The sequence below is a fragment of the Thamnophis sirtalis genome, unplaced genomic scaffold, assembly GCF_051295495.1.
Source record: "Thamnophis sirtalis isolate CommonGarterSnake01/CBP01778 unplaced genomic scaffold, rThaSir2_p1.2 scaffold_2, whole genome shotgun sequence".
Taxonomy (NCBI): Eukaryota; Metazoa; Chordata; class Lepidosauria; order Squamata; family Natricidae; genus Thamnophis; species Thamnophis sirtalis.
Window position 1 is genome coordinate 45,550,287 of NW_028261382.1, and position 17,581 is coordinate 45,567,867.

At 48.1% G+C, this 17,581-nt stretch overlaps 1 protein-coding gene across 1 annotated transcript; it reads left to right on the forward strand.

Moving 5' to 3' along the window:
- The first annotated feature begins 1,086 nt into the window (after positions 1-1,086).
- On the forward strand, positions 1,087-17,581 carry DRAP1 (DR1 associated protein 1). Its single transcript, XM_087705283.1, has 7 exons — positions 1,087-1,243; positions 6,478-6,550; positions 9,767-9,860; positions 11,865-11,987; positions 13,045-13,135; positions 15,874-15,962; positions 17,297-17,581. The coding sequence occupies exons 1-7, from the start codon at positions 1,202-1,204 to the stop codon at positions 17,448-17,450; spliced, it is 666 nt and encodes a 221-aa protein (XP_087561409.1). The 5' UTR covers positions 1,087-1,201; the 3' UTR covers positions 17,451-17,581.

Here is a 17,581-nt window from a genome sequence, read left to right on the forward strand (position 1 = left end):
GTTAACCAGTGGAGCTACCTGCCACAAGAAGTTGTAGGTGCTCCATCACTGGAGGTTTTCAAGAAGAGAATGGACAACCATTAATCTGAAATCCTGCTTGAGTCCTGTTTGAGCATAGAACTAGAAGACCTCCAAGGTCCCTTCAAACTCTTGAGTCCGAGGAAGAGGAGAAGAAGGAGAATGGAGGAGGAGGAGGAGAGCAGGGGTTAGAGTAGATAGACCTCCAAGGTCCCTTCCAACTCTTATTATTCTGAGGAAGAGGAGGAGAATGGAGGAGGAGGAGAAGAAGGGGTTGAACTAGAAGACCTCCAAGGTCCCTTCCAACTCTTATGATTCCAAGGAAGAGAAGGAGAATGGAGGAGGAGGAGGAGGAGATCAGGGGTTAGAGTAGAAGACCTCCAAGGTCCCTTCCAACTCTTATTATTCTGAGGAAGAGAAGGAGGAGGAGAATGGAAGTGGAGAAGAAGGAGAGAAGGGGTTGAACTAGAAGACCTCCAAGGTCCCTTCCACCTCTATTATTCCGAGGAAGAGGAGAATGGAGGAAGAGGAGGAGCAGGAGGAGAAGGAGATCAGGGGTTAGAGTAGAAGACCTCCAAGGTCCCTTCCACCTCTATTATTCCGAGGAAGAAAAGGAGAATGGAGGAAGAGGAGGAGGAGGAGAGAAGGGGTTGAACTAGAAGACCTCCAAGAGCCCTTCCAACTCTTATTCCGAGGAAGAGAAGGAGAATGGAGGAGAAGGAGGAGGAGATGGAGATCGGGTTAGAGTAAAAGACCTCCAAGGTCCCTTCCAACTCTTATTCCGAGGAAGAGAAGGAGAATGGAGGAGGAGAAGGAGAAGGAGAGAAGGGGGTTAGACTAGAAGACCTCCAAGGTCCCTTCCAACTTTTGACATTCTATTATCTAACGCAGGGCCAACTTCCCAGCCTCTGGCTCCCTAGGCCCTCTGCACATGTTTAGAGGAGGCCTTCCGCCCCCCCCGCCCTTCCCTTCTCTCTCCCCCACTCCTTCGCCCTGCCCCTCCCCTCCGGGCCTCCTTCCTGCTCAGGGAGCCGGGCGGCGCTAGGGCCGCGCGGAGGCGTTCGGGGCCGGCCCGGGCGGCTCCTCCCCAGGCGGCGGCTGCTGGAGCCTCGTCCGGTGCGGGGCTCGCGCGACAGGCCCGGGCGGAGCGGCCGCTGCAGCCGCCGGCGCGACGGGAGCCGCCATGCCGAGCAAGAAGAAGAAGTACAACGCCCGATTCCCGCCGGTGAGAGAAGGAGGGAGCCCCCCCCCCTCCCCGGCCCCGGAGGGAGGGGGGAGAGGGGGAATCGGGGGGAGGGGGCTCATTGCAACCGGGGGGGACCCCCCCTTCCTTTTGCAGACCCCTCCCCCGCTTTGCAACCCTCTCTTCCCCTTTGGCAGCCCCCCTCCTTTTAAAGCCCCTCTTCCTCCCCTTTGCAGCCCCCTCCTCTCTTTGCAAGCCCCTTCCTCTTTTTAAAGCCCCCCTTCCTTTTGCAGCCCCCTCCTCTCTTTGCAAGCCCCTTCCTCTTTTTAAAACCCCCTTCCTCCCTTTTGCAGCCCCTTCCTCCTTTCGCGACCCCCCCTCCCCCGCTTCGCAGACCCCTTCCCTCCTTTGCAACTCTCTCCTTTTGCAGCCCCTTCCTCCTTTTCCAATCCCGCTTTTAAAGACACCCCCCCCCGTTTGCTCCCCTTTGCAACGCCTCTTTTTGCAACCCCCCCCCTTTCCGGCTTTGGATCCCCCTCCTCTTTTTCCAATCCACTTTGCAGACCCCCTTGGCGACACTCTCCTCCTTTTGCAACCCCCCTCCTCCTTTTAACCCCCCCTCCTTTTCTCCCCTTTAAAAGCCCCCTCCCCTCTTTTGGTGGTGCCCTCTTGTCTTTTTGCAGCCCCCTCCTCTTATTACGGCCCCCTTTCCGCCTCTGCAGCCCCCTCCTCCTTTTGCAATTCCCGTCCCCCCCCCCTTTTGCATCTGCCTCTCCCCCTTGGCACTCCCTTCCCTGCGCCTTGCAGCCCCCTCCTCTCTTTTGCAGTTCTTCCCCTGAATGGCCTTTTTTGCATTCAGCAACACCCCGAGGGGTTTCCCTCAACCCCCCCCCCCCCCGCTTTTGCTTCTCCAGAATGATGAGCCCCTTCCCCATTGTGCCTCCTTGAAGGAGGGGGGTCACGAAAGCCAGCCCCCCTCCTCATCCCCATCCTTTCTGCAACAGCTGTTTCCTGCCTCCATCTCTGGGTTTTAAGCCCCCCCCCCAATCTTGCAGAAACAGATGTTGGCAACTCTTTTGCAATTGGGGGAGGGGAAGACACCCCTTTCCCTCTTCCTCCATCCCAAGCTGAGCATTGGCTGCCCCCCCTTCCCCCCCCAATGAAGGGGTCTTCCCAGCAAGGCCATAACTTGGTTTGTTGTCTGTATTGTAGGTAAACTATGGCTTATGGCTTCCGGATAAAGTTTGGCCACTTCCAGATGTGTGTTGTCGGTGATTTCCTAGACAGCAATAGCATTGGTCAGGCTGGCTGGGGATTATGGGCGTTGCAGCCTGCGATGGCAAGGAGAGATTATGTTATAAAGTCATAAGATTATAAGGCCCAGCGCTTTTTAAAATCTCAAATTATTTTGATCGTTTTTTACCTTCCTTAGGCCAGCTTTTTCGCAGTAGGATTACAACGATATTTTTATTTTGCTATAAATTAGGAACCTGAAAATATGTTGGTTTTACCCTTGGGAGTTTTTACATACATACATACATACATACATACATACATACATACATAGATACGTACATAGATACATACATACATACATACATACATACATACACATGCATGTATGTACGTACGTACGTACGTACGTATATATAATCCTTCTACCACACACTTAATCATTTCTTGCTTCTTGCTGATAGTTAGTCTTTGACTTAACAATTCATTTAGTGACTGTTCACACTTACAACGGCCCTGAAAAAAGTAACGGTACCATTATATATCCTTTTCACCCTTAGCAACCATTACAACTCTCCCGTTGTCCCCTAATCAAAATTCAGACACTTGCCTACTGACTCAACTTTATGACGATATCACGGGATCACTGACTCACATTTATGACGGGATCAAGGGATCTCCTTCTGCGACGCTGTGACGAGCAGGGTTGATGGGGAAGCCAGATTCACTTAACAACCAGGGTAACTGACTTAACAACTGCAGTGATTCACTTAACAACTCCAGCAAGAAAGGTTGCAAAATGGGAGCAAAAGCTCACTGAGCCACTGTCTCACTTAGCAGCGTACATTTTAGGCTCGGTCGTAAATCGGGGACCATATCTGTGTTGGGATCGAGTCTATTTTTATTTCCACTGGCTTTAAATAGGGGACCTCATTTTATGTTCTATTTCTCCAATTGGGAAACTTTTATTTCCCGTCCTTAAGATGTCACGATGGCGGTGTATTAAACTATGGTTTGGTTTAGCTCTGGTTTATTACAGGAACTTGGGGTTCAAGACTGAACGAGTCCATAATAGTAGGGTTGATTGGTGGCATAGCTGTTACGCCGAGCTAAGCATTCGGTTTGACGATCATGGATCGTGCCAGAGGGCATCGTGCCATCCCCATGAGTTGTGGTTAAGTCAACAAACCTAGGTTAATCCATAGGCCTTTATTTAGAGAGAACTTGGCCCTTGTTCATTTTCTCTTTATATTTGTTCATCTGTCTTTGTTTACACTCTCCTTTAAATAAATACGCTGGCGGTATCTTTGAGCAGCTTTGTTGCGTTTTGTACGCCAAAAATATTACAATATTAGCTTTTGCACCTGTTTTTTTCTGGAGGTATATGAGAAATTTTCCCCTCTAGTTAACATCTGTCAAGATTCTCAAGTCATCCAGGTTCTAGTTGCATCAAAAGTGGTTTTCTACGTTTGAAAAGAGCAACTGGGCTGATTTTTCATCGAGTTGGTATTTTGACTTACGACCCCCCCAAATGATCAGTGGCTAAGCGAGACATTTGTTCAGGGAATTTGGTCCCGTTTTACGACCGTTGTTAAGCGGAGGGCTGCCGTTGTTAAGTTAGCCAACATGGTTGTTGCGTGAATCTGCTTGGCAAAAGGTCGTAAAAGGAAATCACAGGCCGCAGCGACAGTCATAAGTATGAGCCAGTTGCCAAGCGTTGCCAATTTTGATCACGTGAGCATGGGGACGCTGCAACGGTCGTAGCTCTGGGAAACGGTCGTAAGTCACTTCTTCTGTGTCGTTGTAACTTTGAACTAAATGAACTTCTGTAAGTGAAGAATTTCCAATTTTACGTGAGATTGAATTAGCACGGCTAATTTTCAAACAATTAGCAGAGGTAAAATGCTTTTTTAAAAAAAAGGTTCCTTGTGAGATTAAAAATAAAGATATTAGAGTTAATATGAATTATATTGGATGACGGTGGAAGAGGTGCACAAAAGCCTTTTGTAACCAACTGGTACACTTTCTACAGTATGTAAAGAAGGAGGATTTGTATGCTTGTTTTGAAAATAAAAATGTATTTAAAAAAAATAGAAACCAAACCCAGGAAAGAGAAAGAAGGGAGGAGATAGATAAAAAGAAAAATAAATGAAGTGACTTTCATTTTTTTTTCCAGGGCCGTAGAAATAGCTTTAACCTCCCGCTTTATATTTCTAGCTATTTCAAACCATTTCTATAACAACGCAGTCGATCCGGTCATCCTAACCTCAAATCTGAGTTATATTATTTATTTTTTCAGTCTCAAGGACAAATTCCAGAAACCGTTTCCAAGTAGGAAAAAAAACCCCACAAGATTATTTTAATTAATGACAATTTTGCCATCTCTGCCACCTCCCTGGCCTTGATTTTCCATTGTGGGAATCAGAGACAGATTAACAAGAGTTGGAAGGGACCTTGTAGGTCATCTAGTCCAACCCTCCCCCCTGCCCAAAGCAGTTAGTCTTTCCAGCATTGTGCAGGCAGACAGACCTCAGCGTATGCCCACAATTGAGGCCAACGCTTCTGTGCCTAGGAAAGACAGTCGCTAAGTGAATTTTGCCCCATTTCCCAACCTTCCTTGCAGCCGTCGTTAAGCGAATCACTGCCGTTGTGACGTTAGTCACACGGTGGTTAAGTGAATCTGGCATTCCCATTGATTTTGCTGGTCAGAAGGTCACAAAAAGAGGATCACGTAACCCCGTCATAAATATGAGTCAGTTGTCGTGTTTTGAATTTTAGTCACGTGACCATGGGGATGCTGGAGCGGTCGTAAGTGTGAATAATGATCCCAAGTTCACTTTTTTTTCAGTGCCATTGTCACTCTGAACGGTCACAAACCAACTGATTGTAAGTCAAGGCTACCTGTACTTGGTTTAGCCTACTGGTGGTCCTCGATTTACAACATGCTTACAATGGTTGCAGCCTCCCAGTGGGTCACGCGATCCGCTTTTGCGACGTCCTGACATGCAGAGTCAAATGAGGAAGCCAGATTCACTTAACAACCAGGTTACTAATCAACTGCAGTGATTCACTTAACAGCTTTCGGCAAGAAAGGTCATAAAACAGGGCAAAACTCACTTAACCCACGTCTCGCTTAGCAACATAAATCTTGGGCTGAATTGTGGTCGTAACTTGAGGACTCCCTGTATTCTGAAGCTTGTTTATATTGTTGTTGTTAGTTGCTAGTTGCAAAGTCATGTCCGACCCATCGCAATCCCATGGACCACGTTCCTCCAGGCCTTCCTGTCCTCTCCCATCCTCTGGAGTCCATTCAAGCTCAGGCCGACTGCTTCGGTGACTCCATCCAGCCCCCTCCTTCTCTGCCGTCCCCTTCTTCTTCTTTTGCCCTCCATCGTTCCCAGCATGAGGCTCTTCTCCAGGGAGTCCTTCTTCCTTCTCATTAGGTGGCCAAAGTCTTTTGAGTTTCCCCTTCAGGATCTGGCCTTCTAAAGAGCAGCCAGGGTTGATCTCCTCTAGGACTGACCGGTTGGATGGCCTTGCAGTCCAAGGGACTCAATGCAGGAGTCTTCTCCAGCACCAGAGTTCAAAGGCCTCAATAGTTCATATTGTAAAGGTAAAGGTTCCCCTCGCACATCTGTGCCAGTCGTTCCCGACTCTAGGGGGCGGTGCTCATCTCCGTTTCAAAGCCGAAGAGCCAGCGCTGTCCGAAGACATCTGAGTGGTCATGTGGCCAGCAGGATTCAACGCCAAAGGCGCACGGAGCGCCGTTCCCTTCCCACCAAAGGTGGTCCCTATTTTCCTACTTGCATTTTTTACCTGCTTTCGAACTGCTAGGTTGGCAGAAGCTGGGACAAGGAACGTGCGCTCCCTCCGTTACGTGATGCTAGGGATTCGAACCGCCAAACTGCCGACTTTTTCTGATCGACCAGCTCAGCGTCTTAGCCACTGAGCCTCCTGGCCCCTAGTTTATATTGTAGGACCAGTCAATAAAACATTTCTCTCTCGTCTCCCCATCCTCCCCCCCCCCCCCTTACATTCGGAAGGCTCGGATCAAGAAAATCATGCAGACGGATGAAGAAATTGGAAAAGTGGCTGCTGCAGTCCCAGTGATCATTTGTATCCTCTTTGTCCTGTCTTGGGTGGGTGGATGGTGGGTGGGAGGTCTTCTCTTTTTTGGGACTTCAGACATTCTAGGACGGTGCTCTGTGAGCTTGGTGGTTTTACTCGAAGACGTTTCATGACCCAACATGGTAACATCATCAGTGCTAAGAGGGAGTGGGGATTGGTTCCACCACAAAACCGCGGTCGACTAAAGCGCGCTCGACGAAACCGCGTACCTGACGTCATCACAGCGCGACGAAAAAAGCACGCTGTGAGCGGTAAAGCTAAAATTAACACGTAAACCTAAACCTAACCCCCCGAAACCTAACCCTAAACCTAACCCTTAACCTAACCCTTAACCTAACCCTTAACCTAACCCTTAACCTAACCCTAACCCTTACCTTAACGTGAATCGGCTTGCTTTAAAAGCGCCCTTTTTTCTCCGCGGTCGTATTTGTCGCGCTGCTGATGACGTCAGGTACGCGCTTTAATCGGGCACGCTTTAGTGGACCGTGGTTTTGTGGTGCCACGGTGGGGATTGTGGAGTGGGGGGAGGACGAGGAGGAGATGATGATGTGATATTATTGTAGGATCTTTGATGCTCTCGGAACTTGGTTATTTCCAACTGGGTAACATCATCAATGCTAGAAGGAAATGGGGATTGGTTGTGGGGGCAGGGGGAGGAATAAGGATGATGATGAAGAGGAAGAAGGAAAAGGGGGGGGTGGAAAAGAAGAAGATGATGATAATGTAGAAGAAGAAAACGGAGAGCAGCATAAAAACAACAGAAACAAAGGCAGAATATAAGGAAAAACAGCTGGATGGCAGGTTAAATAGATGGAAATGCAAAGCTTTGCATTGAAAAACATTGAAGGAAAATGTGATGACAACTTGACATGGACATGGCTTAAGATGGGAACCATCAAGAAAGAAATGGAAGGTTTAATCCTGGCTGCTCAAGAACAAGCACTACAAACTAAGGCCATGAAAGCGAAGATACAAAAACCCACCGACAACCCGAATTGCCGACTTGGCAACGACAACGTCGAAACCGTTTCACATTTCGTATGTGAAGGCAGCAAAATCGCAGAAACTGATTACAAAGCTAGACACGACCCCGTGGCTAACTTAATATAGCAGTGGACTTATATACCGCTTCATAGGGCTTTCAGCCCTCTCTAAGCGGTTTACAGAGAGTCAGCCTCTTGCCCCCAACAATCCGGGTCCTCATTTTACCCACCTCGGAAGGATGGAAGGCTGAGTCAACCCTGAGCCGGTGAGATTTGAACCGCTGAACTGCTGATCTAGCAGTAGCCTGGTCGTTATGTTAAAAAATAAGAGATACCTGTAATCCAGAAAGTAGCAATAGCAATAGCAGTTAGACTTATATACCGCTTCATAGGGCTTTCAGCCCTCTCTAAGCGGTTTACAGAGTCAGCATATTGCTCCCAACAACAATCCGGGTCCTCATTTTACCCACCTCGGAAGGATGGAAGGCTGAGTCAACCTTGAGCCGGTGAGATTTGAACAGCCGAACTGCAGAACTGCAGTCAGCGGAAGTAGCCTGCAGTGCTGCACTCTTAACCACTGCACCACCTTATGTCATGGGAACATAAAGTGGAAAAAGTTATCGAAAATGAGAAGGCGGAGATCTTGTGGGACTTTCGAATGCAGACGGGTCGTCATTTGGAACACAACACGCCAGATATCACAGTTGTCGAAAACCGAAATGTACGATGTATTGATGTCGCGGCACCAGGAGACGCCAGAGTTGAAGAAAAAAAGTCACGAAATACCGCCACCTGGCCATCGAAACTACGCGATTATGGATGAAGCATGTAACAGGGATACCCGTTGTCATCGGGGGCGCTTGGCACCATGTCCCAGAATTTTACAAGATACATCAACCAATTGCAGCTTCCTGAATATATTGACCTATAGCAGAAATACACCAAAGGGAGGAGTAGAGGGTTAGAAGAAAGAGGGGTAGAGAGGGTGGGAGAGAGGACGGGAGGGAGGGTGAGAAGGAAGGGAGGGAGTGTACTGGGAGAGAGGAGTGGTAGAGTGGGAGGGGAAGTAGGGTAGAGGGGAATGACGGAGGGAAGATGGAAAGTTGGAGGGGGGCGAAAGAAAGAGGTGTATGGAGGGTCAAAGAGGTATATTGGGTTTCTAGTTTTGGGGGTATTGTTGACAAGAGGAATTGCTGTGTTTATTGTTTAATGTTGTATGGCCCCGGTTATGCACAGTATATTTGTTTGTTTGTTTGTTTGTTTATTATATTTATATGCCGCCCTTTTCCCCCGAAGGGGACTCAGGGCGGCTCACAACTCAAACCAGGGAAGGGGGATACAGACAAAAAATTAAAAACGACACATAACAATGCATAATTTAAAACACACGACAGTCATACCATTCGAGACGGGGGCAACAGCTCTTTAGCCCCAGGCCTGTCGGAACAGCCAGGTTTTAAGGGCTATGCGGAAGGCCTGGAGGGTGGTGAGGGTACGAATCTCCATGGGGAGTTCGTTCCAGAGGGTCGGAGCAGCCACAGAGAAGGCTCTCCTCCGGGTAGTCGCCAGTCGACACTGGCCGGCGGATGGAATTCGGAGGAGGCCTAATCTGTGGGATCTAATCGGTCTATTGGAGGTAATTGGCAGCAGGCGGTCTCTCAAGTACCCAGGTGACTGTATGAAAATGGAAAATGGAAAATAAAAACACATTTTACACCGAGAAAAAAACAAATTGCAGCTTCCTGCAATAACACCAGCGGGACTGCAAAAAGGAATATTGTATATTTTAATTGGTCGATCCCTAGGACGCTTGGCAGCAACCCGTATCAGCCATCAGCTCCAGTCAATGGCATTTGCGATGCATTTTTGAATGTTTAGTTGACTGAGTTTCATGTTTCATAAATAAAGCATATAGAGGGGGCTTTGATGCTCTCTGAGCTTGGCTATTTCCTAGTAGGCCTTTCAGGACCCCACTAGGTAGCATCATCAGTGCTAAAAGAGAATTGGGTTGCAGAGAGGACTGTGGTCTTGAGTTTTATGGGTTTTCTTTCCGATGTTTCGCAAACGAACTAGGTAACTTTTATCTGGGCTCGTAGACAGCAAAACTATACTCCCTTTTAGTACCATTAGTTGGTAAAGATGTTATTAAAATCATCTGATTTGATTGGAGGGGGGGGGAATGGGATCATTCTTGCTCTTCCCCTTAACTCCGATCCCGCAGCGAGAGCACTGGAGCTGTTCCTGGAGTCGCTGTTGAAGACTGCCTGTCACGTCACCCAATCCAGGAACGCCAAAACGATGACAACGTCCCACCTGTGAGTATTGGCTGCTCCCCCCCCCCCTTCCCAGGGCAGAGCTGTTCCGACCGAGGCTTCCCAAGAGCATGAAACAAACTCCTTGTTGTCCCGACAAAAAAAACCCTTTTATTAATTGACTGTGAATTCTGCTCATTCACATCCAGCAAAGTCTTTCGAGGGAGGATTTATAGTCACAGACCTTATCTAGCTTGGAGAGCTGCCAGGCCGAGATCTGCAAAATCTTTGCAAGGAGTCTCGGAGAGTCACGAGCCAATGAAGCGAACTCATGGTCTCCTGCAAACTCCACTCCCCGGTTGCTCCTCTTTTATTTCCTCTGGGAGGGGCCATTCATTGTCCACCTGTGGCCTTCCTCCCAAGTCGACCCCTGTTCTTTAGCTCTTTCCTTCGTCTGGAAGCTCTGCGCATGCGCACACCGGGAACAGGCTCCAGCTGTTCTTCTGCCTCACTGATGTCTGATTCTGAAGGCAGCCGATAACTGGCATACGGCCCTGGCCCCCTCTCTGCCTCCGACACAGAGCCCTCATCAGAGCCTTCCCCAGAGTCCAGGACTGGCCCAGGTTCCTCCCCAACCCTCCTCACTGTCCGAATCTGCCTCTGGACACTGGCGGGCCACAACCAGAGCCCTCTTGCTCATCAGAATGGCTGCCATGGTGGTAGGCCTTGCTGAGCTCCAAGGACTGGAATATCAGGGGGTCTCCCTTCTTTATAATCATGAGGACTAGAATCTTGCCTGAGGCTTTAAGGAGAAGGGCCCTTGGTTGGTTGTAGAACAAGGCAACGCATGCCATTTTTCTCAGAGTCCATCTCCAGAATTAAGTATAAGCCACAGAAATTTGGGGCTCAGATGTAGTCATAGATGTATTTATGATGACTATGACTTATGATTTATCTCTTGATATCATTTATGTATACTGAGAGCTTAAGCACCGAAGACAAATTCCTTATGTGTTCAATTGCACTATTAATAGAATCACATTCTATTCTATTCATTTTACTATTCTATTGTTATTTCTATTTCTTTTCCTATTTTATTCTATTCTCTAATTTTCTGTTCTATTCTGTTCTATTTTCTGTTGTTCTGTTTTGTTTTTTGTACTGTTTTTGTTCTGTTTCCTTTTCTATTCCATTCCGTATCTATTCCTATTCCTATTCTATTCTCTATATCTTCTATTCCATTCTATTCTGTATATGTTCTATTCTATTCTCTATTCCTATTCTATTCTGAATTCTGTTCTATTCTATGCTTCTATTCTCTATTCCTATTCTATTCTCTAATTCTATTCTATGCTTCTATTCCTATTCTGTTCTATTCTCTATTCCTATTCCTATTCTATTCTGAATTCTGTTCTATGCTATTCTCTATTCCTATTCTATTCTCTATTTCTATTCTATTCTATGCTTCTATTCCTATTCAGTTCTATTCTATTCTCTATTCCTATTCTATTCTGAATTCTGTTCTATGCTTCTATTCTCTATTCCTATTCTATTCTCTATTTCTATTCTATTCTATGCTTCTATTCCTATTCAGTTCTATTCTATTCTCTATTCCTATTCTATTCTGAATTCTGTTCTATTCTATTCTATGCTTCTCTATTCCTATTCTAGTCTATGCTTCTATTCCTATTCTGTTCTATTCTATTCTCTCCTCCTATTCTAATTCCTATTCTATTCTGAATTCTGTTCTATTCTATTCTATGCTCCTATTCTCTATTTTGAATTCTATTCTATTTTGAGTTCCATTCCATTGTCTATTCTATTCTCTGTTCTCTTCTATTTCTATTCCATCTGTAATAACAAATAATAAATAAACGATTGGGAACTTAACTATTCACCGATGCAGACGGACTCCTGGGGGCATCCCACACCCATCTGCCCTCCTCCAAACCCAGGAGCCGATCTCTCCAGATTCAGAAGCAAAACCCTCCCTTTCCCACCTGGCCAGGTGGTTGGGGGGCGTGGGGTGGGGGGCACCCAGGTAACCCAGCGATGTGGATTTTGCAGGAAACAATGCATAGAACAGGAGCAGCAGTTCGATTTCCTCAAAGATCTCGTGGCTTCGGTGCCCGACATGCAAGCCGACGCCGAGGACAACCACATGGAAGGCGGAGAGAAGGTTTCCCGTCGGTAGGTCACGGAGAGCCACCCGAAAAATCTGTTGGATCCCGGGAACACCTTCGACAAGCGAGATGGGGGAATATAGATAACGTTTATGACGGTTGCAGTGTCCCGGGGTTACGGAATCCCCTCTTGCAACAGGCAGAATTCAAGGGAGAAGCCAGATTAACCATGGGACTCACTTAACAACCGATTCACTTAACCACGGTGGGAAGAAGGGTGGCAGAACGGGGCAAGACCCGCTCAACGTTTGTCTCGCTTAGCAACAGAAATCCGGGGCTCGATTGTCGTAAGTCGAGGACCAGCTGTGTTAAATTAATTAAGGTGGGGGGGGGCTGGAAGGGATGGGAGATTCTGCTGAATTTGCTTGCTCCGATTTGGCAGGATAAAATACCCATCCTTGCTTTACGGAGATTCGCTTAGTGACTGTTCAATGTTACAGTGGCATTGGGGGAAAAATGGGGTTTGTCCATCCTCATGCTTACGACCGTTGCAGCGTTTCCCGGGGGGGGTGTCACATGACCAACAGTTCGCATATATTTCTGGCAGTCGCGAGCATTCTAGCTGTCGCGTGATTGCCATTTGAAACTTCCCAGCTGGCTTCTGAGAAACAATAGGGGGGACTGGGGTCACTTTTAACGGCATGATTCACTTAAGAACAGCAGTGATTCACCTAACGGCCGTGGCAAAAGAGGTCGTAAAATTAGGCATGATTTAGCTAAGAATTCCAGTGATTCACTTAACAACTAGGGCAAAATAAGTCATAAAATCAGGCACTATTCAGGTAAGAATTCCAGTGATTCACTTAGCAACTGGAGCAAAAGAGGTTGTAAAATCAGGCATGATTTAGCTAAGGATTCCAGTGATTCACTTAACAACCGGGGGGAAAGGTCATAAAATCAGGCACGGTTCACTGAGCAAGTCGCCTTCCTTAGCAGTGGAAATTCAGGTCCCAATTGTGGATAGAAGCCAAGGACTACCTATAATAAAAACCAAACCACTGGCCTACCTTTTTTTAAAACATATAAAACCTTATTTCCCCCCCCCCCCCCCTCTTCTGCGGCAGGGGCCGGAAACCTGGCAGCGGGCGGAGGAACGGTGGCATGGCAGGGAAAGGAAAGGATCCGAAGCAATCCGGCACAGACTCGGAACAGGACGTAAGTTGGCGGCCAAATCTGGCATTTTCTCAGGAGGGGTTGAGTGGAGTTGCATGTAATGGAATTGACGTATTCTGGGGTCAGATTGGTGATGCAAGGAGCATTATTTTCCCAGAATGCTCTGGGTCCATTTACTTTGCTCCTGTTGTGACCTAGGCTCCCTGAAAAAGCCCGAGGCGGATTCCTGGTCCCGACAAAACCCCTTTTATTAAACAAATGTAAATTCCTCTCATTCCCATTCAGCAAAGGCCTGACAAACAGTCTTTCAAAGGCGTATTTATGACCACAGACCTTATCTATCTTGGAAAGCTGCCATGTCAATATTTTCCAAATGCAAGGAAAGACTCTGGGCACAGAGTCTCTGAGGTTCACGGACAGATCTTCACACTCCTGAAAGGAATCGAACGAATGAATTGTTTCCTGCAAAAGCCCACTCCCCTTTTTGCTCCTCTTTTATGTCCTCTGGGAGGGGCCATTCACCATCCACCTGTGGCCTTTCTCCCAAGTCGGCCCCTGTTCTTTAGCTGTTCCCTTCCTATGGCCACTCTCTGCTTGCGCACACTGGGTAACAGGCTCCAGCTGTTCTTCTGCCTCACTGATGTCTGACTCCGAAGGCAGCTGATAACTGTCAGACGGCCCTGGCCCCCTCTCTGCCTCCGACACAGAGCCCTCCTCAGAGCCTTCCCCAGACTCCAGGACTGGCCCAGGTTCCTCCCCAACCCTCCTCACTGTCTGAGTCTGCTGCCAGCTCTGCTGGAGGCTGGCAGGCCACAACAGGTCCAAGGGAGGGATACAGGAAGTAGTAGCTAATCAACCTCAATTTGTTTTCCTGTTAATTCTCCTTTTTTCCCCCTTTTCTTGCAATGTCCTGCTTTGGTGATGTTACCAGACAAAAGCCCCTCACCTGGGCATCTGGAGCCAGGCCAAACATGTCCCAGAATTCGCAGCAGCAGCCGTGCAGTTTAGGAATCCTGGGGATTTAAGCCCACCCCTTGCAAAGTCTGCTTGGGGGACTTAATTCCCTAACAGGATTCTGTTCGAGTTCTGCCTTCCTTCTCTGAAATGGGACAAACAGATAGATTAAGAGTTGGAAGGGACCTTGGAGGTCATCTAGCCCAACCCCCTGCCCAAACAGGAGACCCTACCCCATTTCTGACAGAGGGAAGTCCAGTCTCTTCTTGAAATCCTCCAGTGATGAAGCTCCCACAACTTCCGAAGGCAACTTCTGTTCCACGGGTTGATTGTTCTCACTGTCAGAAAATTCCTCCTTATTTCCAGGTTGAATCTCTCCTTGGTCAGTTTCCATCCATTCTTCCTTCTCTGGTCTTCAAAGGTGCTTTAGAGAATAGCTTGACCCCCTTCCTCCTCTCTGTGGCAGCCCCTCAAATATTGGAAGATGCTCTCCTGTCTCCCCTGGTCCTTCTCTTCCCTAGACTAGCCATGTCAAGTACTTAACAGATTAACAGAGTTGAAAGAGAACTTGTAGGTCATCTAGTCCAACACCCCACCCTGCCCAAGCAGGAGACCCAACACCATTTCTGACAGATGATAGTCCAGTCTCTTCTTGAAAGTCTCCAGGGATGAAGCTCCCACAACTTCTGAAGGCAACTTCTGTTCCATGGGTTGATAGTTCTCACTGTCAGAAAATTCCTCCTTATTTCCAGGTTGAATCTCTCCTTGGTCAGTTTCCATCCATTCTTCCTTGTCTGGCCTTCAGGTGCTTTGGAGAATAGCTTGACCCCCTTCCTCCTCTCTGTGGCAGCCCCTCAAATATTGGAAGATGCTCTCCTGTCTCCCCTGGTCCTTCTCTTCCCTAGACTGGCCAGGCCCAGTTCCTGCAACCGTTCTTCGTAGGTTTTAGCCTCCAGTCCCCTCATCATCCTGGTTGCTCTTCCCTGCACTCTTTCTAATCTCAACATCTTTTTCATAGTGTGGTGACCAAAACTGGATGCAGGATTCTAGGTGTGGCCCTTACTAGGGCTTTATAGAGGGGTAGTAGTACCTCCCTTGATCTGGATTGTATCCCTCTGTTGATGCAACTTAGGATTGCATTGGCTTTTTTGGCTGCCGCCGCACACCATTAAAATCAAAATTTCTGATGCTAAGTAAGAAATAGGTTCAGTTAGTTTTTGCTTTACGACTTGGTCACATTTGTTAAGTGAATCCCTGTAATTGTTAAATTTGTAACCGAAGCTATTCAGCGAATCTGGCTTCCCCATGGACTTTGCTTGTCAGGAGGTCGCAAAAGGGGATCGGTGACCCCGGGAAACTGCAATCGTCATAATTACGAGTCGGTTACCAAGCGGCTGAATTTTGACCACATGACTAGGGAGATGGCGTGGCGATCAGTGTCAAAAGGATCCCAGGTCACTTTCTTTTCAATGCTGCTGTAACCTTGAACGGTCCCTAAATAGCAATAGCAGTTAGACTTATATACCGCTTCATAGGGCTTTCAGCCCTCTCTAAGCGGTTTACAGAGTCAGCATATCGCCCCCAACAACAATCTGGGTCCTCATTTCACCCACCTCGGAAGGACGGAAGGCTGAGTCAACCTTGAGCCGGTGAGATTTGAACCACTGAACTGCAGATAACAGTCAGCTGAGGTGGCCTGCAGCACTGCACCCTAACCACTGCGCCACCTCGGCTCTTGTTAAGTCGAGGACTACCTGTCTAGAGGGGGTTGGATTAGAAGACCTCTAAGGTCCTTTCCAACGCTGTTATTCCGTTCATTTTGATAGGATGATTCGGAAGAGAGTGAAAGCAACGGAGAAGAGGAAGCTTTGCCGATGATCCCGTCTACACAACCAGCTACTACACATCTTTCTCCGTAATTCACAATTTTATTTATTTTTTCCTCCCCTCCTTTCGTACCCGTTTTGGGAAGGCCTGTGGGTGTTTGTGACAAGGAGAAAGCCCCCGACTTATGACCCCGATGGAGCCCAAACGTTTCTGTCACTAAGCGAGACCCTGGTATAAGTGGCTTCTAGACCGTGGCGTGACCTTTCCTGCCACGGTCGTTAAGCGAATCACTGCAGTTGTGAAGCTAGTCACACGGCAGTGAAGCGAATCCGGCTCCCACCCTTGATTTGGCTCGTCAGAAGGTTGCAGAAAAGGGGTCACGCGGCCGTGGGACCCTGCGACCGTCGTAAACATGAATCAGTTGCCAGGCGTCTGAAATTTGATGACGTGACAATGAGGGATATTGCAGTGGTCTTATGTGTGAAAATTAGTCACAAGTCACTTTTTCAGGGACATTGATTGGCCCAAAGTCTCCTAGTTGGCTTTCATGCCAAAGGCGGGACTAGAACTCACCATCTCCTGGTGATTGGCCCAATGTCCTCTAGCGTAAGGCGGGAGTAGAACTCGCTGTCTCCTGGTAATTGGCCCAGTGTCCTCTAGCCTAAGGCGGGAGTAGAACTCGCCGTCTCCTGGTAATTGGCCCAATGTCCTCTAGCCTAAGGCGGGACTAGAACTCACCGTCTCCTGGTAATTGGCCCAATTTCCTCTAGCCTAAGGTGGAACTAGAACTCACCGTCTGCTGGTAATTGGCCCAATTTCCTCTAGCCTAAGGTGGGACTAGAACTCACAGTCTGCTGGTAATTGGCCCAATCCTCTAGCCTAAGGCAGGACTAGAACTCTCCATCTCCCGGTGATTGGCCCAAACTCACCCATTGACTTTCATACCAAAGGCGGGACTAGAACTCTCCGTCTCCCAGTGATTGGCCCAAACTCACCCAGTTGGCTTTCATGCCAAAGGCGGGACTAGAACTCACCATCTCCTGGTGATTGGCCCAATGTCCTTTAGCCTAAGGCGGGAGTAGAACTCGGTGTCTCCTGGTAATTGGTCCAATGTCCTCTAGCCTAAGGCGGGACTAGAACTCTCCGTCTCCCGGTGATTGGCCCAAACTCACCCAGTTGACTTTCATGACAAAGGCGGGAGTAGAACTCACTGCTTCCTGGTGATTGGCCCAAAGTTACTCATTTGGCTTTCCTGGCTAAGGCGGGACTAGAACTCACTGCCTCCCACTTTCTAACCTAGCGCCTTCTCCACTAGACCAAACAGCTCTTTTAATTTTAACGCCCTAATATCTCGATTTTCAGCTTGTGGTGCCTAAAACGAGGCTAATCGTTCTCTCTCTCTCTCTCTCTCTCTCCTTACAGAGCCCTTGCACCCTACCTCCATTTTACAGGCCCTCCCCTCCCCGCTGCCCCCTTGCCTGTAGCGGCTCCGACAGGAACAGTCCCGGTTGCACTTCCGCTCGCGTCATCGATCGCGCCGGTCCAGGCAGGAGAAGAGGAAGATTATGACTCTTAACCCCCACCCCCCATCCTTCCCAGTTCCGTTTTCACTGCTGCCATTTGGGGTGGGAGGGGGGGTTGGTGGGGGGGAAATCACAGGGAGTTTGAAAGGGGTTGTTCTTAAATTTATTAAAAAAGAGAAAAGTC

What these genes read in the sequence shown, in the direction of transcription:
- DRAP1 (XM_087705283.1), top strand. Translation starts at nt 1,202, where the DNA reads ATGCCGAGCAAGAAGAAGAAGTACAACGCCCGATTCCCGCCG. An exon ending in TGCAGTCCCAGTGATCATTT is followed by an intron (nt 6,551 to 9,766) that starts GTATCCTCTTTG and finishes CCGATCCCGCAG; the next exon opens with CGAGAGCACTGGAGCTGTTC. An exon ending in GGAGAGAAGGTTTCCCGTCG is followed by an intron (nt 11,988 to 13,044) that starts GTAGGTCACGGA and finishes CTTCTGCGGCAG; the next exon opens with GGGCCGGAAACCTGGCAGCG.